Raw genomic sequence first — 20,469 nt, forward strand, 5'->3', positions numbered from 1 at the left:
TGTGTGTGTCGAGGTGGCAGAAATGCTTGGCGAAAAAAAAAACTTGCCCCAAAGTCAACCATCACCTCAACGATCGCGACGGCATGGTCGACAGAAGAACAAAAAGAAGAAGCCCGACGTGGGGGTCTAAGAAACATGTTAGGCGTTGAATCGAACGTTGGATGTTTTGGAGCTAACTAACCGAACCCACAACCTTGAGATAACCAATCGTGTCTTGTTAGGACGTGAAAGCTAAGAGTCTCACGCTCTACCGATTGAGCTAGCCGGGCGATGCTGTTGATTGATGGAGCACTGAAGAAATACAGAGAAGAAAGATTGAGGTTTATCCTCGTTCAACGCGTCGAGCGTTAATTTTTGCATATGATACCCGGATATAGACTGCCAAGACTTATAGACTATGCATTTTTTGTACCATGTACCCGGAACGTCGTGTGTATATATATATGTATATAAACAAATCGCACTACACTAGTATAATCTCTTCCAAAGCATGCTCAACCAAGTGCGCACACACTCAACAATCAAACTTCCCACTTCTAAATCTCCATGCCCTCTGTTTGCCTTCCCACTTTCCTCCTTCCCCTTACTGTCTCTCCGCCCCCTCCATCTTCTCTTTCAATCTCGCGCCCACGCCCCACATTTCCAGACCTAGGATCCACCAGACGAAGCTCCGGCCCACATGCCATGACCCGTGGAGGAACTGGTATTGGCGAGTCCTAACAACATGGCTTTGTTAGTTCGAGTTCCTCACCTCATATGGCGGGGAAAGGAGGGACAAAGAGAAAAAGAAAAAGGTTCTTACAAACTCACACGAAACAGAGGAAGATGGACCCGATGATGAGCCAGCACAAGGCGCCGAGGAAATGGGTTTGCGAGGAGGAGGAGAGGATGTTGAATGCGGTAGTTGTTGTTCCGTGGGATGATGCAGAAGACGAAGTGTGATTATTCTCGTCCCCATTACCAGACGATTCAACACTGCGCCAACAACCCAGTCCAACAGTCACGCCAAGTCTCGTCGTCAAACCGTTCTCTGCTGTCAACGTCGACGTGCTTATTTGCGGACACTCTGGGTCCCAGATGATTGGTGAGTTTAGCTGTGGTGCTAGACGTTTTTGAACATGATTAGTTATATACTTCGCGCATGGTGGGGTTCAGATGCTTACCTGTTCCTGTTGGTGCGGGAGGGGGTGTGGGGAGTGGTGCTGTTGCTTGAGGGATGGCGGGGGGAAAGATGAAGGATATGCCTGGAGGTAGGGATGGGATGGGAGATGTTGTGTTTAGGGAGTCGGATTTGGGTTTCGCTGTGGGGTGTGCGGATGTAGTGGACGGAATTGTGGACTTGAGATTCTTGGAGGAAATTGTCGATGTGTCGTTGTCGGGCTGGTCGGCATCGTCGTCGGCTGGAGCGTCGTCGTCGTCGTCCTTGGTCGAAGTGTCTTGGTTCGCGTCGTTAGTAGGTGTGGCTTCCTCGTCTTCTGTGTGTTTCTTCTTCGTGGACGTAGGTTCTTCGTTGGCGTCTGCAGATACGCTCGTAGTCGGTGCGGTATCTTCCTCATCCGTAGACGTAGGCTCCTTGCTTCCACCCCCGTCTCCATCTACCACCTCATCAGCCTCAGCCTCTTCGCCAACCACCATCTCCTCTTCCAGCTCAGCTTCTTCTCCCTTTTCACTACTTCCGTCTTCCACAAGGCCATCTTCGTCCCCGCCACCACCGCCCTGCTGTTTACCCACCAAGTTCGTAGCAACAACTGCACCCTCCGTTCTTTTCACCTCCGTACTGACCCTGGGAGATTTCATAACCCCTCCATCCCCCTCATCATCAATAGCGATATCGAAAAACCCTTTCTTTTCCTGCCCAGCATCCTCAGCCAACCCCCTCCTCCCTATCCTTGCATTAAACCCATCCGTCAACCACTCCCGACCATCTCGACGCCACCACACAAACGGCGATCCAAACCGCCTCACCCCCGCGTTCCTCGACGCCGTCGCAGAAGCCATACCAGAGTTGTATAGCCAAGCAGTCGAAACAGTACCCGTAGTCCCCATCCAGCTATAATCAGACGTATACTGCATACTCCCCTCCCGCGTCGATTCAGCTACACATCTAGCACCACCAGCCTGCTTCATCGCTATGGACGCAGCACCCCGCCTCCCTAACCTCACAGCTCCGTTCGCAGAGGTGGCGGTCATGATGGGATCATGCTCCATACTATCTGCTGTCGATGCGGTGTCCTCGGCGGTCTTGATGTATTCGCTGATGTAGGGGTACCGTGTGTTCATGCTTGATATGGTGAAGACGTCTTGTTTGCTGCTGGTCTGTATTGTGCTGGTAGGAAGGGCGAGGGGTGTGGCTTTTGGCGATGGGGAGAGTTCTGGATCCGCTGAGGTATCTTCGGGCTCCTTGGTCGAGGAGGTTTTGGATTTGGTCTTGGGGGGTTGAAAGGTGCTCGTTTCTGGGTCAGAGACATCAGGGATCATAGATTCCGTTCTCGTGGGAGTGTGTAGTGATAAGGGTGTTTCTAGTGTATCTTCGTCGGATTCGCTTGCGGAGGACTTTGTCCTGGACTTGCTGAGTACTTCGGTTGCTGATGCTGGTATGATGGACTCAGTGTCTGAAGATGTCGCTGGAGTAGACGATCTCCTTCTAGACTTGGATGTCTCTAAACTATCGCTAGTTTCGTCATTATGTGAGCTTTGAGTCTTTGTTGCGGAGGATGTGTCAGAGTCAGTTTCTGAAGCTGATGCCTGGGAAGACGTATGTTTGGACAAATTTGATGTGCTCCTCAACGTTTCCTTAGTAATCGAAACCTTTATCGTCTTTTCCTTTGTCGACGAGGCTGCTTTTGTTGAACCCGCAGTTGCTTTGCTATTTTTCGAGTCATCTGTATCCTCTACTTTCCTGAACTCGAGGCAGAAACTAGCAGCTGCCTCTCCATGAACCGGTATAGCGACCGTTTTCGTAGCATCTAGAACAGCAACATGGAGTTCGCGTGCCTTTGGGGAATCGTCAGGGTCTTGCTCTACTTCGTTTTCGCAGAATTCGTATGCTGTACTGTTGGACATGTACACTGAAATATAACCTTCAGGCGCAAGGTCAACTCTGAGATTATAGATGTTGGTGTTTCGCTTATCGACGGTGTGGAATTCGTAATCCAGGGTCTGATCGTGCTTGGTGGCGTCATTCAAAGATGCGGGTCGATCTTTGCGCGTATTGGAGATGACAGACTCGCCAGTCACAGATACTTGGGAGACCCTGGGCTTCTCTCCGCTTAAGGTTTCGCGCCTGAGGTATGCTGTTGATATAGATGAGGCTGAGCGATAATGCTCACGCTCAGAGACCCGCTCGATGAAAGAACTGGTGGATTCGTTGGAGATCGCACTCTTGATCCTACCGATATCACTATGGTAGCTCGAGTGCAGTCGTCGTACTTCTGTATGATAGAATGTTTTTGTTATCGTCGGTATCGTACGACCCTTGTCCTCGACAGCAGCTGCCAGAGCTAGGTCAAAGGCAAGAGCATATGTGATCGATGACAGGGTCAGTATAGTCGAGAGAAGCTTCATGTTGATGCTGTTTTACGGTGGTTTACAGACAAGACAACCGACTATGCAGGAACAATGACATGAGTATTCTAACTGTAGTGACGATGCATGCTCATTGATCGAGGGAATCCCGGTGACATTCAGCTACTTGGAAGCATAGGGTCATGGAATGAATGACGGAAGATCAATAGAATCTATAAGATTAGCTGTGAAGACAGGGCGTACTTTCGAGGTCCTTGACGATGACGCCATCCGCTTCCCATTCTCTCACGCGCACATCGCATCTCGCCAGTTGGTCAATACCACGACTCTTCACAACGACCGTGGTGTGATTTTCTGTAGCTGCCAGAGTGCAAAAATCATTCACAGTCTTTAAAATAATGATTGATCTCGTGTTTATGCGGCACACCAGACTCTAAACGAAGGAAGACCTTCTATTCCACCACAGTAGAGGTAGAAACAAGAGCTTCATCAGATACGCAAGCTCTACTAAGCAACGACTCCGCTCCATCTAAGCCTCGTCGTGTGGGAGACTGTGTTGTCGTGCTTGCTCTTACCCAAATCTCATGTTACAGCGGCCCTAAGAACAACCATCTCGGATGATATCTACTGAACACCATAAGCCTTGTTTAAAACGTGCAGCGCTTTAGCGTGCGCGTTCAATCGCAACTCGACATGAAGTGACGACTTTCCTAGCTCGCCTAACTACGCGTCACAGTTACGCGTCTACTCCTGACACTACTATGGCTAAGCCCGTCTGGAGTTAGCTCGGCCAATCTCGGAGGCCACGAAAGTAAGCATGTACAAACATGCTCTAGGGATCCAAGTACGTAGTGAGGATTATGAAACACTTACGTACGGTCCTTTGTATAGCACAGGAGGGTCCGCACTATGTAGATAAGCCAAGGGCTACTTATATACCTTGTACTGTGGACCTTCTACCAGGCATCGATTCTGTGGCCTGGCATTACGAACAATGCGTTTCTCTTTATCCACTTTGCTCTTGGCTGTCGTGCCCAAAGTCTTTGGCGACAAGCATTACTTCTTTTCTGGATTCTTCACGGGGAATATGATTGTAGGTGTAGAATTTGATGATTCGACAAATGACCTGACGCTCGTGAACAACATCACTGTAAACGCATCAGAGGGCTCGAAATAAATAGCTATCGATGTACGAGCCCAACTGTTTTCACCAAAACCATCAACAAGCCTAATACCAACAGGAACGCAAAAGGAATGTCTACGTCGCAACGACCGGCCAAATCCAAAGCTACGCCATAAAATCAAACCGCAGCCTCACATCCACCAGCAACATAACCCTCTCCTCCTCCTGTCAGCTACCTATACTCCCTCGCAACAAACCCATCTAACAGTGAAATCCAGGTCAGAATGCAAACTACATAGCCACTACAAACGCTTCTCCCTACACTGTCTTCGGCGTCGCCTACAGCACCGGCTGCGCCGCCCAAGCCCTCGCCGTCGACTCCACCGGCGCTCTCACTGCTGCCACCGCAAATCTGACTTACAACAGCACCTCTGGCGTCCATGGGCTTGACATTAGCCCGGATGCTGCATTCGTGTACTCTGCCGATGATATGGGCAATGCCGTCTGGGCGCATTCGTACGACAGAGAGACGAAGACCGCGCAGACACTGCAGTATCTAGCTGCGCCCGAGGGTGCAAATCCGAGGCATTTAGCTGTACATCCGAATGGGGCCTGGGTGTATGCCATTTACGAAGAGGCGAACTCATTGGCGGTGTACAAGAGAGATAATAAGACAGGATTGTTGACAGACGAGAAAACGACGTATTCGCTGTTGCCGGCTGGTATGTTTATCCTTTTTCCTTGCTGTAAGACTAGAGATTGCACATGTAGTAACGCACCGCTACCCAGGTTTCACAAACACATCCTCCTACTGGGCCGATGAGGTCAAATTCTCCCTCCCCACCTCAAACTCTACCAACACCACCACTTCCTCCCTTACCAATTTCATCACCTCCGCCCAACCGAAATACCTTATAACCGGCACCCGCTCGCGCTCCACCAACGCCACTGGCTATGTCTCGGCCTTCGCCCTCGACGCCTCCACTGGCGCCATAACATCCCAGCTCTTCCTCCTACCCACGACGGCCAGTGGTGGATCCGCGAATGCGGTGTCGCCAGCGCTATTTAGAGAGGAGTATCTTGCTATTACAGATAGTGGGGCAAATTTTGTGGAGGTGTGGAAGATTGAAAGGGAAGGGGTAGGGGCGAGCGCGGTGGCGCGTTTGGGGTTTGAAAGTGGACCGGCGAATGTGGTGTGGATGGACTAGCGGGGTTTGAGGATCGAAGGATAGTTGGGGTACAAGGTAAATCCTCGGGCCCAACGGCTGCTGTAGCAGAATTTCAATAAAATTTACTCTATACAGAACATATATCCTCAAGGCTCAGGAAGTAAAGGCTGAGTCTCCGCAGCGGTATTCTCCCTATCGATTCGTCGGGCTGAGTCGTCTTTGTCAGTACCCAAGCGCCTGATACTGTTGAACACACGTGGAGACAATAGCGCAAGGCTACCGAGAGGAATGGCCAGCCCGTGTACGACCTGAAGTCTTGATTAATTCATCGGTATCATTGTGCCAAGGATTTCACTTACGACGCTAGATATCACGAGAAACCATACTATGACCGCGGTCACTTGAGCCAACGCGATACAGTCCTCCCGTTCTGGATGTTCGAGTTGGATGTGGAGCAAAAAGTCCTGCGTGACATACAGATAGAAAATAGCGCTTATGCCGATTGGGCCAAAGAAGCCCATGATAAGCGCGTGGCGGACGTTGCGGATTTGAGGAATCTGTTTTTGGAGAGTGATTATGACTGGCAGGCGACGAAGGAGAAGAACCAGAATACCGAGCAGAATGAGTCGAGAGCTTGGTATCACGTCCCCAGAAAAGAACTTTTCCCAAGGACATACGGCGCCAAGCCACATGAACACAGCCACGTTGAGGAGGAAGTCCATGATAGGCTGAAGGGAGTCATGCTCTGTCTGCTCGCGAAACCAATCACTAGAATCATGTCAGCCAAGGGCTGTAGATTGGATATGAGGCCCAGAAAAGCTCTTACTCCCAGGTGAAAGTGTTTCCCGCGACGAAGCAGGCCAATACATCGTCCGCATCGATGAGTCCGACAGTACCTATGATCAAGAGCTGTAGAGAGATCAGCGACCGAGTGGTAAATCTCCATCGTGTGGAAAGATTGGCTTACAGCTAGGGCTATGGCAAATAAGTAGAGGCTTTCTTTATCGACGAGGCGTCTTCTGTCTGCCCAGAAGAGCAGATGTTTCGCCGCCCAACCTGCGACAGCGCCATAAACGACGCTTAGCAAGATCGTGTACAAGCAAGTCACGCTCAAAAAGGAGGTCACTGCCGTTCTTGTACCACCTTCCTGACCAGCGAATTTGACCAGATATAGCGGAAGGAAGAGGAAAAGGTAGCCAAGACCGTCATTGGCGCCTGATTCTGCAATGATTATTTTTTGAAGTGGTCTCGACATGTGCTTGTCGGCAAATGTTCCCTTCACAATCGAATTCGAAAGGACAGGATCAGTTGGCGTCACGCAAGCACCGACGATAAGGCTCTGCACCAGACCGAGGTCTGGCACGAGTTGCCATACCAGAAAGCTGGTAATGACCCACATGCCCAGCATTCCGGGACCGAGCAAGATTGCTAGGCTCTGCCATTCTGTTTTGAGATATCTGCTGGGCAGCTGTATTCCAGCTATAACAAGTTGTATTCCCAGCACGAGGCGCGTAAAGCAAAGGGTGACAGTAGCGAGCGCTTCTGGAGAGCTGGCGTATTCGTGTGGGCGGATGAGACGAATACCGTATGGAGATAGGAAAACTCCGGCGCAGAGAGACACGACTAGCCATAGAAGTCAACGTGACAGGAAACTGAGTTCCTGAGGTGTAGGTGCACATACGTGGTTCTGTCACATAAAATCCCTCCTTTAGAAGATATGAAACCAAACCGAAGAGAGCGATGAAGCCGCCGCCGACGCAGCAAACCAAGTTGAAATTTAGTATAGGATCAATGCTCTTGTTGACCATGTCGTCCTAGGGGAAGGCTAGGCTGCCAACGTATATTGCTTGTTGTCCTGCAGAGCTTCCGAGGCGCGATTTGTTTGCTTGAGCCGAGCAGAAGTTTTAGACCACGCTGCATCAAAGTCGTGTCTATCTGAGTGAAGGGCTTGTCAAGGCGAGACAGAGGGGGTGTGCGAGTGTGGGCTGCACAAGCTTTTTTGACTGTGTTCATGCAACAATTGCGAGGACTGAGCTCACCATCTGGTACAAGGTTGTCCGCGAGCTTACCTAGCAGCAGCGTGAAGCAGCTGCTGTAAAGCGTCGAGAGGGAAGAACAGGGGACTACATATGCCGCTCGTCAACAGATGGACTGCATCCTCAGCGGCGTGGGTCATCGGCTGTTGGTAAGCCGACGCGTGATGAGAGCACGAGCCTCGGCCAGGTCATGCACTACGCTTATCGTGGTTATTAGTCTAGTCTGGGGGATTGGTAACGTGCCCGTGCTCCTATCAACGCTAACTAGCTGTCACGGGGTTAACCTCCCCCGCTACAAAGTTGAGTAGGTTTAAGAGGCAGCGGGGGTTAGGGTAGCTCCTCATCGACTGCGCAGGGACCATATGTCTTTACTTAGTCAGCTAGCTCGGTGGATCCTGCAGCGGAACCCGAATATCGGCAGCCACCTACCTAGGTCCTTTTCAGCGCTTCACAAGACAGCTGCGCACACAACCACACGAAAGATGCGCCGCGATACGGGATGAGATGTCTTGCGTACCTGTATGACAAGTCATCTTCTCGATCAGTATGTTGCTATACGCTGATGCCGCGTGCGTGATGGCTTCAGAATCGCAACGATAGACCCCTCAATCCACTCCGAAGCAAGTGCCGAGATGGCTACCTGCTGCGATACACGGTGATACATGATACATGACACCACTATGCTTCCGCGACTCTTCTCCTCGTCACCTCGTCTTCTTCCCCATAGAATTCCATCATCCCACGTCTCTACACGCACCATGGCCTCACTACCCATCAAGCTCGCCGTCCTCGATGACTACCATAACATAGCAGCTTCGCACTTCACCCACATCGATCCCTCCAAAGTCGACCTCACCGTCTTCAACGACACCTTACCCTCCTACTCACACCCCGGAACTTCCGATGCCGACCGCAAAGCCCTCGTCAACCGCCTCGAGCCCTTCTCCGCCTTGTCAACCATGCGCGAACGCACTCCCTTCCCAGGCGAACTGCTCCGTCAATTACCAAACCTCAAAGTCATATTCGCTACGGGCGGCAAGTTTGAAAGCTGGGATCTGGATACGATGAAGGACATGGGTATCACGGTATGCGCAGCGCCCGGCAAAGGCAGAACGGATGGCAAAGGCAGTGGCACGTCTCCGAGATCTTTGCCTATCAAGCAGGGCGGTGGACACCCGACAACGCAGCATGTTTGGGCGCTCATATTGGGCCTTGCGCGGAATATCGCTGCAGATGACGCCGTGGTCAAGGGGAAAGGTGGGCCAGCGGGGTGGCAGACTGAACTCGCCATGGGCTTGCAGGGAAAGACGCTAGGTTTGGTTGGTCTTGGCAGAATTGGCGCGCATGTTGCGAGAGTGGGTGTCCTTGCTTTTGGCATGAAGATCGTGTGTTGGAGCGCAAACTTGACGCAGGACAAGGCTGATGAGTTGGCGGACGAGTGTGGCTTACCGGTGACGGGTGGAGGTATCGCCAGCGAGGAGGACAAGACGTTCAGGGTAGTTACCAAAGAGCAGCTTTTCAGGTCCGCCGACGTGGTGAGCGTGCACTATGTTCTTAGCGAGCGCTCGAGGGGTATTGTTGGCGCACGGGAGCTGGAATGGATGAAACCGACTGGACTTCTGATCAACACTTCTCGTGGACCGCTCGTGGAAGAGGCTGCGTTGCTGGAAACGCTCCGGCAAGGACGCATACGTGGCGCTGCGCTCGACGTGTTTGATATCGAACCTCTTCCTGCTGATAGCCCGTGGCGGAGCGAGGACTGGGATGTCAAGGGCAAGAGCAGGGTGTTGCTGACGCCGCACATGGGATATGTTGAAGAAGGTACCTTGACGACGTGGTATGAAGAGACGGCAGAGAACCTGGAGAGATTGATCGAGGGCAAAGAACTATTGCATCGGATCATCTGATGCTGATGCAGATAGGCTGACGTCCAAGTCGTATCTAGGGTTTAGAATGGGCACGCGCATTTAATCTGTCCACTGACCCTCGTTCTCCACTTCGTGGACTATCCCATCCTCTCATTTCTATTTGTTATACCCCTCATCTATCCCCTTAGCTGACGAGCGGGATCGGAAGATGTTGATTGAGGGCAGAGAATTATTGTGTCGAACCAGTCAATGCTTACGATATATCTAAATGGCTAAGCCGAATTTTGGTTTCAGATACCACCCATACTGTACAGGTGTTGGAGTGTATGAACACACTATCACGAGGATGCCGAGGCATCTTCTTAGCACAGTTAAGAGAAGATGGATTTACAGGTGTTGTACAGTTGTACTCTGGTAACTAAAAGAGTGTGATCGTGCCTCTATCGGCTGCTAATGTACAATATGCCGACTGCCGCCCCACCCCACAAGACTTGTTGTCTAGTAACCCTGACGATCGGATAGACGGGTTCTGGAGTCTTGGGAGCAGGCACTGAAACAATAGTGCAAGTGCTAGAACAATGGGTCGAAGAGCCGGTATTGTGAGTATGGGCGTTCGATGTGTACGGACTAGGGCTGGAAACGTATAACCATGGGGGGATGCTTCACCGACACCGCTGTGTGCGCCATCTCCGCCATCGTCGTCGTTCGAAACGTGTTCTCGTTTAAGTCACGGTACCTCCAAGGCGAATCTCGTCCGCTTTGGGTATGACATGCGGCGTATACGATGTGTCTTTTGCTGGTACAATATTTATATCAGGTATGTTTAACCGTTCCGATAGGACTGGAATAAGATCTCCCATCGGAGGGCATACGTAAGGGAGAGGTGAGCCACCTGCGCAACGGCTTTGTAGGTAGTATTCTGTGCGACGTGGGGCAGTGATTTTGTTGATTTGTGTTGGTTCTGTCATTGTAGCTTTGTCGTGAACTGGTGTGGAATTGGCATTGACCTAGGCCGGCTCTGTCATTGAAGCATAAGTCTTCAGACCCTTGGCAGATATGGATGCGGGGAGCCTACCATGTCAATGCGACGCTACGTGTCAAGCTGCGCGAGGCCGTTGTATCCCTCTGGAGGATACTCGGCGGATCAGAGGGAAGCAGAACTTCAGACGTCGCTGTCCACGGTTGTGGCAAACAGGATAGGATCTCCCATCGGAGGGGATATGTTGAGGACTGCACGTCCGGGTCTAGTGGGTAGAGCGAACTGTGAAAAGCTACACCGAACATGTCAACAAACAAGAATAACACTGAGGCTAAGTCTTCTAGAAAATACCCAAAGTGAACCAATTTTTGGACAAGGCGATAGAACAGTATGTGTGATAGCATGAATTTCTGACGCGAGACAGTGTCTGCGCCTTTATCGGTGTCATATATTGTGAGAAACATTATTCTCCAGGCCGTGCGAATCGCATCTTCGCTCTGCTCGTTGTCCGATAGCTGGAAATTCCATCCGGCTATGGCGGTTTTGAAATCCGCTGTTGTGATGTCGTCTCGTAATGAAGGTTGCGTCTGGGCAGCTTGGCCTGGTGGAGGGGCGATTTCACCGTCGATGGGCGAGATGTCAGGGGTGGGTAACATCGTCTCTTTCGCCCGTTTGCTTGGGCTTCCGGAGACGGAACTCGCTGATACGATTCTCTTTGCTGGTGATGCGTTTGACATTTCGTATTATGCGTGTGATGCGGTGTTAAGTGATTGACAGTGAAGTGTAGTTCTGTATTGGGTTCGAGTTCGACACGTGAGCAATCTGGTATAATGGTGAAAGTATCGTGGAGAGACGTGGGTGGTAGGAACATCAACATGACAAAACAATGCCGTTCGAAGAGAGAAAGTACACTCAGCAGCAGAAGTGAGTGCCTTTTGGAGTATAAGAGTGATGCATTGAATGCTATGGAGGACTTGGTTATGTAGGCAAGACGCTAGAGGTTGTGGCAGGTACCAATAACAACATGAGACGGCTCTTTCTTCAGTGCCCACCCACCACTTCCGCGCCCAAGGTCAATAATACCACACATTCTAAAGTTGGGCAGGCGTGAATTCTTCAAATGTCTTGCACGAGTTTCCGGCCTGACCAGCCCACTTGAGGACGATTTCAGCCACCCTGGGGTAGATGAAGTCATTCATCACTGAGCCCTGCCACCTCGACTGGTTATCGCTCATTGACCTTACAGCCTACATGTGCTCGCCGGACTGCGTGACCTGATTGCTAACACCTTTCAAAAGACTAAAGATGTCTTTGAGAGTGATCTCGTGTTGGATGATGTACACCAATTTTGCGGCACATAAAAGGCCAGACACTTCGATTGTGATGGACTGGTCTGCTGGCACGAGATCAAGGTATGGTCGAAGCCAACCGGCTTCATTCGCCCACAAGGACGTGTTGTCAGCTTGGTCGGTCGGCTTCTTCTCGGGGCTCTTCATGTCGTATCCGGTCGCGCGACCGCGGATCCGCTTGGCGGTCTTGGCCGGCTTGGTGATCCTGCCACTGAGGACTCGGTCGGAGGAGTCCTCGAGATCATCGTTAACCTGGCGCCCAGCTTCGTTCTGAGGTTCTGGGGAGCATGTTGATCTCTCACCTGCTTGACAGTCTCAGGGATCACGGATCTTGTGGGAGGAGCCATTTTGTTGTTGGTAGTGTTTGGTAGCTGTGGGCATATAGTGATCTGGTGGTAGTTGGATTTGGTGGTGTCATTGTGGTTTGCGCGCAAGCGGTATGAATTTTCGCTTCGTGTCTTTCAAGATTTGGTTGAAAGCGAGTCGAGTGTTTGTGAAAGATGCAATGTCGGGATGCATGAACCGTTACATATATACGTTTTTATTATAAACTGATACCGGATTTACAGTCTTGGTGAGTCATAAATTGGCAGGGGGTACACACTGTCCCGTGGTACTGCGATGACGCAAAGCAGATGAGTCGCACACGGATCCCATTCTAATGGCCGACGAGCCACTCATGCATTACCATCGTTGGGATCGTCCAATATTTTTTCAAAATGTATCGGCGAGAACATCGATGCACCTCAACTATTCCTATATACAATGTCGCCGGATAGCACATCGATGCCCTTCTATTTGATTATAGCGGCTCCGCTAATTGACACAAGTATATGCTTCGTATTGGTCAGCATTTTGACCTTCCAGCACTGCATGTTGTGGGTATGGGCAAAGTCTCCTTGTCCTGTTACTTCCATCTGAAGGCTCCGTAGCCAGAACGTACTCAGGGGCTATACCATCCTCTACCCATGGGATGAGTGCTTCGAGAGAGTGGTACTTTCCAGGAACCTGAGGATAAGTTGTAGCGGGCCCGCAATGACCACCACCCGGGACCATGAACAAGCGCCAGAAATCATTGAGCTGTGCCTCGCCATAGATAGCTTTCGCTTCGTTGTGCTGATCGATAGGCCAAGTAGGCGCGTTGAAAGGGTCAGCCCAGCCTATCCACGTATGTCAGTGATTTCGTGCTCGCGTGAATCCGGTGGACGACAAACCTTGGGATGCAATAAGTTTTCCACCTCGAGCTCTGAACGCATCGAGTCTTGGAGATATTGCAGTGATTAAAGGACCTGCAACCTTGTCTACAATCTCGACGTCGTTCTCAAAGTCGAAAGTGGTGTAATCATAGCTCAAGTTCTTGAAGACAAGGTTCTGCAATATAGGTACTGCATACGCGGTGTAGAGGCTTTCTTCCTGCATAAGCCATTCGGATTCCGATCCCTTTGCAAACCCGGGGTATACATCCGGCCCGGGTCCAGTGTAGAACGCCTCAAAAGTGGCAAGCTGCGTCTCGTTCAGACATGTCGTCGTATTATTCTCAAATTGGGGCTGCCCAGACCGGCACAGTAATGATGTAATTTCAAAGTCGCACTTGCTTGGGTCGTCGATCACTCCGTCTTTCACGCCATCGATGTTGTCACACTTCTCCAGTGCTGCATTTCTTGCAAATGTGAGTAGGTCCTGGGCCAGAAATGCACCAGACTTCTGTGCATGAAGGCCGTTCCACAGAAAAGAAAGGATGAGGTGGGTGTACCAGTTGCCAGCGCATCCTGCAACAATACCATCGAAGAGATCGGGATGGTACTGGGCCAGTGCATACCCTTGAGCACCACCTGTGGAACAGCCTGAGAAATAAGATTTTCGTGGCGGATATTGGAAGAAAGTCGCTGTGATGGTTTTTGCTGGTCTAGTGAACATCGCAATCGAATCCCGGATCCACGCTGTGGTCTGGGCATATGAGTGAAGGAATGGAACATAGCCTCCTGGCTTGGTAGGGCCGTTCTCGGACACCAAATGTCCGGAGTCACACCTTGAAGCATATCAGTCAGCTCAACATGACAAGATGCAGAGGGGGCAAAAACAAACCCTCCGACAGCGAAGCCAGAGTTGAGATTCGTGGCCATTGCCTGGTAATCTATCACGCCTGCAAGTCCGCCATTGCCTACATGTTGATGTCAGCAACCACGAGATACAGGCACTGATCTGACTAATTCAATACGTACCGACAGACAAATAGCGCCCATTGTAATTTTCGTGTTCGGGTAGCCAGACTTCAAAATTTAGCGTGTTATTTGGACCGTATGGCATGAGTCCAATAACGCGGCAAAAGGAAGCTGTGTTCGTCTCCGTGATATTTTGAGCAGCTACAGCTGAAATTTCTGCAATTCCGCCAACGTTTACACGACTGGAGCTGACAACGTAGTCCGCACTTTGTCGTAATGAAGTACAACTGTCATGGTCCACAGGGCTAGCAAGTGCTGCCGCAAATAACGCGGCATACGTGAGCTGCGTGTAAGCAAAGTGCAACATGGCAGAGACTTCAGGATCGTCAGAAGGAGTGGACCGCTTGTTTGTGATAACATCCAAAGTATTTGTACTTTACGGTGCGTGACTCTCGGCCCGATCGTAACTTCCGTAGAATGTCAACCCCGCAAACCACTCCGCATCGTGAGCCGTCCACCATGACCAAACCCACGCTCGGTAGATTCTGCAAATGCATTGCAGTGAACTACTGACTCGTAAAGGAAGCTTTCGGGGATCGCCACCGACGCTTGTGCGTGGATCGGGCGGGCTGACCGACGTGGAGAGAAGACAATCGGCGACGGGCGACCGAGCCCGAGTAGGAGCTAGACTAGATTGGGTGCATGTCTCATGCTCGGCTGATAGCTTCCGGTACAACAGAGACCCGACTTCTGCCTGCAGAATGCTTGTTGATTCTCATTCTAGACAGTCAAGGTGCCATAACTAAATCTTGCATATCATATTTGTGTACTGCGACAACCATGTCCCGATAATTGGCTCCATCTTAGCACTTTACATCGTTCTTCGAAAGCTCTTCTTCTTCTGCGTTGTAGGTCTACGGGCCACACTCTTCTTACCAGATTTCTGGGTGCTCACCTCTCGAGGCAGCGGCTCACAAGTGCTCTCCAAAGCATCGAGCATTTCAGGCTTCAGCACCCACTCACCCGATTCCTTGTCTTGCACATAAGGCTCTTGTAGAATCCATTCACGCCACTTCCTCAGAACCTTGACTACGTGCGCCTGTCCCGCGTCAAACCACTCTTTGTGCATTGTTCCACAGCCCTCACATTGTCTTCTTTTCCTGTACTCCTTCAGCTCAGCGTGTACGAGCTGCTCTACGCGATGCGCATGTGGTATCTCGACCTGGCACTCCGTACTAGAGTGGTATATATGCTCGCGACCGCATTGTTGGTTCCAGCTCTCAAGCCGTTGAGTAAGATCTTTGGTGTAACCAATCTTGACCATGCCAAAATACTCCTTGTCCCAGAAAAGGTATACGAAACCCCGCTTCTGGGCTATCACTCCCAGCGGAGCAGTAGCTTTCTGGTAAACGGCATCGAAGACTGAGGTCTTCTTAGACCTTTCCGATTGATAGGGTATAAAGCTTGATGAGGATGAGGCTTGAATCGCAGTAGCCGGAGTGGGCACTCCAAGCTTGGGCTTTGTGACCGGCTTGGGCTCTGTGGCAGATTCGGGCTGTCTAATCGGCTTGGGAACGATCACAGTTGCGTAGAGCCAAGAGATATGGCCTATAGACGCATGCGAGTCGGAAATTGTATCGAGCCACTGCATGAGTATGTGATTCTGGTCTTTTCCGATTTCTCCAAGGTTTGTGAACATCCTATCCAATTCCATAAGTTTCGACTTAGCGTTGGGTTTTCTCTTGTTCTCTGGTTGTCCTAATGCGGTATTGCGGTGCACAACGCACATGACTGATATGACGAGCTGCTTAATAAGATCAAGCATATCACGGTAACGCTCTTGGCTCTTGGCTCTTGCCAATTTCTGGATGATGATGCGTACCTCTTCGAGTACGTTGCCATGTTTCAAACGGGACTTGCATCGATCGGATGAGTCCTTTACCAAAGATCCGGAACACCTTCCTGAATCTTGGGCAAGTCTTGCATGAAGATCTAGAGGTACAATATGTTCTAATAGCGTTCGGAGTTCGACTTGTGACGGTGTGGGGTCAGGGTGCCGAGAGTCTTCGATGTGGGTCTTTCCCCCGTTGAATGCGGCATGTATGGCTGATGTTACTGGTGTTTTCTTGGCAGTCTTAGATCGCGTGCGGGAGCTAACAGCGGCGTTGTCATCGAAATTAAACGAGGGATCGAAGTCGTATTTCACGCGAGCACCCGCGACGCTCTTCTCAGAGACTGTGATGAATAGGTCAGATGCTGTGCATTCAAATTCAAGAATGATATATGCGTACTTGCTTCAAGCTCAAACGTGAAACCTCGAAATAACTTTGGTTGGAAGAAAGGGTCGTCTGGTAGTGTTACATCCTTCTTTTCGAGAAGAGGCTGCTTCGCCGCTGAAGCAATTGAAGAACCGAAAGAAGGTTGGGGAATCGGTGTGAAGAGCAATTTCTTGGAAGATCCGAAAGTTGTAGGCGGTGTCAAGGGCGTCAGGATGCTGCGTGAAGAGGCTTCATCTGACGGACCAGAGGGCGTCTTCGGCGAATCCCAAAGGAAATCGGCGCTCGCCAGAGACGATGCAGTAGAGACTGTCGACACCGGAGACAACCATGAGAGGTTTCTTGAGTCTAGCCAAGAAGACAGGTTATCATGTCCATCCTCTTTCGAGGTAGATTGTGATAAGAAACTACTGCATGGCTGGCGATCGGCGATTCTCTTACGAGGCGTGATGTATTTCCTCTGGAGTATCCGTTGAGCGTCATTTTGTATGCACGTCTCCTGAAAAATGGAAGTCATAATGATAGCTCTAGTAGAAAGCTTGTTGATGTGATGGTAGTGATGAGAGAAAAGAGGAGATGGATGTATTGACGATGCTAGCACAAGCTATTTGCATGACACTTTATATTATCGGCCCTACCAAGAAAAGTAGCTCAATTGAGACTGCACCAGAACCGCAGAAATGCTGCCATATCTGCCTCAGACATTGCGATCGCATGATGTTGTAAACGCAAAGGCTCTACAGCAGTCCAACCGCGAAGCCACACTACCGCTACGGGCAGGTGACCTCGTCTCCAAAACATGTAGGAACAGACCAAGGCTAAGATGGATGCCTATCCCTAGGGTTTGAAGGTTTTGGATCGGTGGTGGTTGCATGACCCGTGCCGCAGAGCCGCAGGTGGCTGCCTTGCTCAGCCTACTTGAATCCCTGGACGTAGAGGCTCATTAGTGTCGATGCCCATGAATCGAATTGAACCATCAGCACACCCCCTCGGCGTTCTGACACTTGATGGGAAAGAGTCCGAAATCTGTGGCTGTAATGACGGAACATGAATCTACCATGTGCCTGGAAGGTAGCGATCTGTGATAGCTTGGGATTTTGGCCCCATACGGAAACAAAGCTTCGAAACCTTTGGCGTAGTACTCCGTCATGTAAACTGTAATTCTGGCAGCACGCACGCGCCACCGTAAGCGCGTCTTGTGTGAGATGCCTTCCTGTCATTTGCCGTTTTCTACTCAGAACGTGGGGTTTGAAACAAACGTCTTGATCTTGAAGCGGGCCGTGCTGGAATACGCGCCGCCGGCCATGGAAGCGTGGAGAGTGGGTCAGTCCGCCCCGCGCGGGTCAGCGGCTCAGCGGGCGCTGCTGCGCGTCGGCTCTATACCCCCGAAACGCCGGTCACCACGCGTACAAACCCATTCCTTTTGTATGAATCTTCTTGCGTTTGCGTTCAAATCCTGACAGATGCGACGACATGGATTTGGATGTGAGTGGGTCTTGGGTACTTGCCGCTAGTTCCGTGAAGCGAAGGAGAAGATATCTCGCTTAGATAGCTTATGGTCAAAAGTCGCGTTTGCGAAGGCAGTAATCTGATCAGCGATAGGACAACGCGTCGACAAGACTGTTGACAACCCTTATCAAATGGGCACTCTCTTTCCTTGATCATGCAGCGACGGCCAGTGCCCTGGACATCATTACAAAACCTTAGCTGACACACGAAGTTTATCTCTCCTGAGCTCTTTTGGCTGCATGGCCGTTCGTGCAGGAGATCCGTGTGCTGCTATGCGGCGCAGCAACGTTACTGCGGCAAGCCAACACTGCTCTCTACGGATCCTGACGCGAGAACACCATAAAACTAGTAGTGGCTACGCGCTCTCGTTCTAAGCATATCGACTTATTTTCTTCCCTGATCCCGAATTCACAACCACTCAGGCAAAGTGCCTTTTCTGTTGCTCATGGCTCGCCGAGGTTCACTTGCTTCAAGTCTGACTGATCAAACGGCTGCTTCTGTACGCAGACAAAACGCAGGCAAGAGACTAAGTGAACCCTTTCGAACACCAGAGACATCATCAACTTCGAGCTCAAGATCGCCCTCAACGCCAGGTTCTACGCTACGAACCCCGATCTTGATAGACTCGGACGACGAGAAGGACAGCACACCTACACAACAGAAAAAACCCAGCACTCGGTCTTCACAGGAGAACTCATCAACGAGCTCGACATTGGCACTACTGGAAATTCCAGTTCGTGCTAAGCATTTGACGACTGTGAGCGCCAAGGAAGATGCCCAGGATATCAAAATCAGCGAAGAAATAACGAGCGACGCGCAAGACACCAGCAACTACCCACAGCTGATACACGCTAAACTGGGCAAAATCGTTTGTGAGACGCTCCTCAAATCTGAAGGGGAGGGCTTTCTATACGTCTTCCGAGATCCAAAGCATAAGGGTGCAGTGAAGATCGGATACACAAGGGATATCAATAGACGCACAAAAGAACATGGAAAATGCGACTTGGAGCTGATCTTCGTTCATATCTCAGGGCGGGTCAAGGCAATGAAACGGGCAGAGCAGCTTATCAAAGCCGATTTGAGGCACTTGCGTAGGCCGTGGGATTGCCCTGCTTGCAAACGTACTCATGAAGAATGGTTCGAGATCGACGAAGAGACTGCCAAAGCAAGAGTCACTCTATGGGTTAATTGGATCAATAATTGCGACCCCTACGATTCGTATGGAAATATCAAACCACTCTGGAGATACCTGATAGAGTATGGAAGAAATCCTCGGGAAGAGTTGGACAGCAGGAACCACGAAGCTCGATGGAAGCATTGGAACTGGGTCTTGTCAGAGCCTCTGCCCAGCGACATGCCAGGATTCCAAAAACACCAGAGGAGATCCAGTGGCATGAGCAGGCGACCGATGCCGTCACATCGGCATGGAGGCCAGCAAATTGCTCCTACGCATAATCAGATCATTACGCATGTTGACAGAACGTCGATTGAAGCGCTGCAGACGTTGGGCATAAACGAATTCCTCCATGCCGCAACACAAACAGCGACAAACAACAACATCAATTGGACGCTAAGCATAAATGTCCAGTGTGACGCTCATGGTAATCAAAGGAACCCTCCGATTGATGGGTCCTTGTGGGAATGATCCGGTAGTCCAAAGACTAGTATACCTTTCGTTAGTGTTCACTGTCGCACTGTATTTTTATCGAGTTCTTAGTCCTTTACGTTATGAGTTCTCAAAGACCGGTTGCATTGGATTCTTTTGTACAGTAGACTTCTGCATTAGTCATCTACGCGAATGTCCACATCTTTGATCGCATCTGCTCGACTCCCTGCCCGAAGGACGCGTGACGCGAGAATGGAGTGGTGATAGATACCTGTAGCTTGTAGTGCGGCTGTAATCATCCAGATATGGATGTCAGAGACGTTATCGGAATCTTTTTGCACTTGAAGTGAACAAGATATGTTGAAGAATTAGTAAAAAGACGTCGTGATCTTGCCTTAGGCCTGCTTGAAATACGCATGGTTGATGAGTGTGGGGTAGTACGTCTGAACCACGAGAAAGTAGCAGGCAAAGTAGGATAAATTCTATGGGAGTCCATTGATAGTGGACAGCGGGGCTACCGCCACGTAAATAAGCGAAAACCGCCACGGATGGGCTGTCTACCGCCGAAACGCCAGCCGCTGCGCAATCTATCCACTGTATTCATACATATACCCATGCACCTCTCCTTGAGTGTGGCAGTAGTTGTAGTAAGTGGCTGCTTGCCTCCCCAACAGTGTCTGAGTGTCATATATGTGGCATGATGACCATCCGAGGTATATAAGTATGGCGTTTGTGCGCCGACGTCGATCACTCGGGATGGTAGCGGCGAGTGATTGCCTTGGTAACAACTTTTAAGATTTATGCCAGCCGTTCTCACTGAAGTCGTACGGCATGTGAGCAGCCTCGAAGTACAATGGCGTCACTATC

The 20,469-nt window shown here is 50.5% G+C and overlaps 6 protein-coding genes and 1 non-coding gene across 7 annotated transcripts; 2 read left to right on the plus strand and 5 right to left on the minus strand.

The window, feature by feature from the left end:
- Nucleotides 1-148: 148 nt before the first annotated feature.
- J4E82_009536 lies at nucleotides 149-272 on the minus strand. The gene has a single exon. It is a non-coding gene; the product is annotated as a tRNA-Lys (tRNA).
- An 850-nt stretch (nucleotides 273-1,122) lies between these two features.
- Nucleotides 1,123-3,564, minus strand: J4E82_009537 (uncharacterized protein; the record flags this gene model as incomplete). The annotated part of the gene is made up of 1 exon (XM_051735760.1): nucleotides 1,123-3,564. The coding sequence occupies one exon, from the start codon at nucleotides 3,562-3,564 to the stop codon at nucleotides 1,123-1,125; it is 2,442 nt and encodes an 813-aa protein (XP_051584500.1).
- A 955-nt stretch (nucleotides 3,565-4,519) lies between these two features.
- On the plus strand, nucleotides 4,520-5,856 carry J4E82_009538 (uncharacterized protein; the record flags this gene model as incomplete). The annotated part of the gene is made up of 5 exons (XM_051735761.1): nucleotides 4,520-4,622; nucleotides 4,707-4,714; nucleotides 4,767-4,875; nucleotides 4,927-5,370; nucleotides 5,438-5,856. The coding sequence occupies 5 exons, from the start codon at nucleotides 4,520-4,522 to the stop codon at nucleotides 5,854-5,856; spliced, it is 1,083 nt and encodes a 360-aa protein (XP_051584501.1).
- Nucleotides 5,857-8,611: 2,755 nt separating this feature from the next.
- On the plus strand, nucleotides 8,612-9,760 carry J4E82_009539 (uncharacterized protein; the record flags this gene model as incomplete). Its single annotated transcript, XM_051735762.1, has 1 exon — nucleotides 8,612-9,760. The coding sequence occupies one exon, from the start codon at nucleotides 8,612-8,614 to the stop codon at nucleotides 9,758-9,760; it is 1,149 nt and encodes a 382-aa protein (XP_051584502.1).
- Nucleotides 9,761-11,947: 2,187 nt separating this feature from the next.
- On the minus strand, nucleotides 11,948-12,396 carry J4E82_009540 (uncharacterized protein; the record flags this gene model as incomplete). The annotated part of the gene is made up of 2 exons (XM_051735763.1): nucleotides 11,948-12,319; nucleotides 12,352-12,396. The coding sequence occupies 2 exons, from the start codon at nucleotides 12,394-12,396 to the stop codon at nucleotides 11,948-11,950; spliced, it is 417 nt and encodes a 138-aa protein (XP_051584503.1).
- A 469-nt stretch (nucleotides 12,397-12,865) lies between these two features.
- J4E82_009541 (uncharacterized protein) lies at nucleotides 12,866-14,172 on the minus strand (the record flags this gene model as incomplete). The annotated part of the gene is made up of 3 exons (XM_051735764.1): nucleotides 12,866-13,209; nucleotides 13,264-14,078; nucleotides 14,135-14,172. 3 exons carry the CDS (start codon nucleotides 14,170-14,172, stop codon nucleotides 12,866-12,868), a joined length of 1,197 nt encoding a protein of 398 aa, XP_051584504.1.
- Nucleotides 14,173-15,082: 910 nt separating this feature from the next.
- Nucleotides 15,083-17,004, minus strand: J4E82_009542 (uncharacterized protein; the record flags this gene model as incomplete). The annotated part of the gene is made up of 2 exons (XM_051735765.1): nucleotides 15,083-16,446; nucleotides 16,503-17,004. 2 exons carry the CDS (start codon nucleotides 17,002-17,004, stop codon nucleotides 15,083-15,085), a joined length of 1,866 nt encoding a protein of 621 aa, XP_051584505.1.
- Nucleotides 17,005-20,469: the final 3,465 nt, after the last annotated feature.

Source organism: Alternaria postmessia, assembly GCF_024291825.1.
Source record: "Alternaria postmessia strain BMP 2775 chromosome Unknown scaffold_93, whole genome shotgun sequence".
Classification (NCBI taxonomy): domain Eukaryota; kingdom Fungi; phylum Ascomycota; class Dothideomycetes; order Pleosporales; family Pleosporaceae; genus Alternaria; species Alternaria postmessia.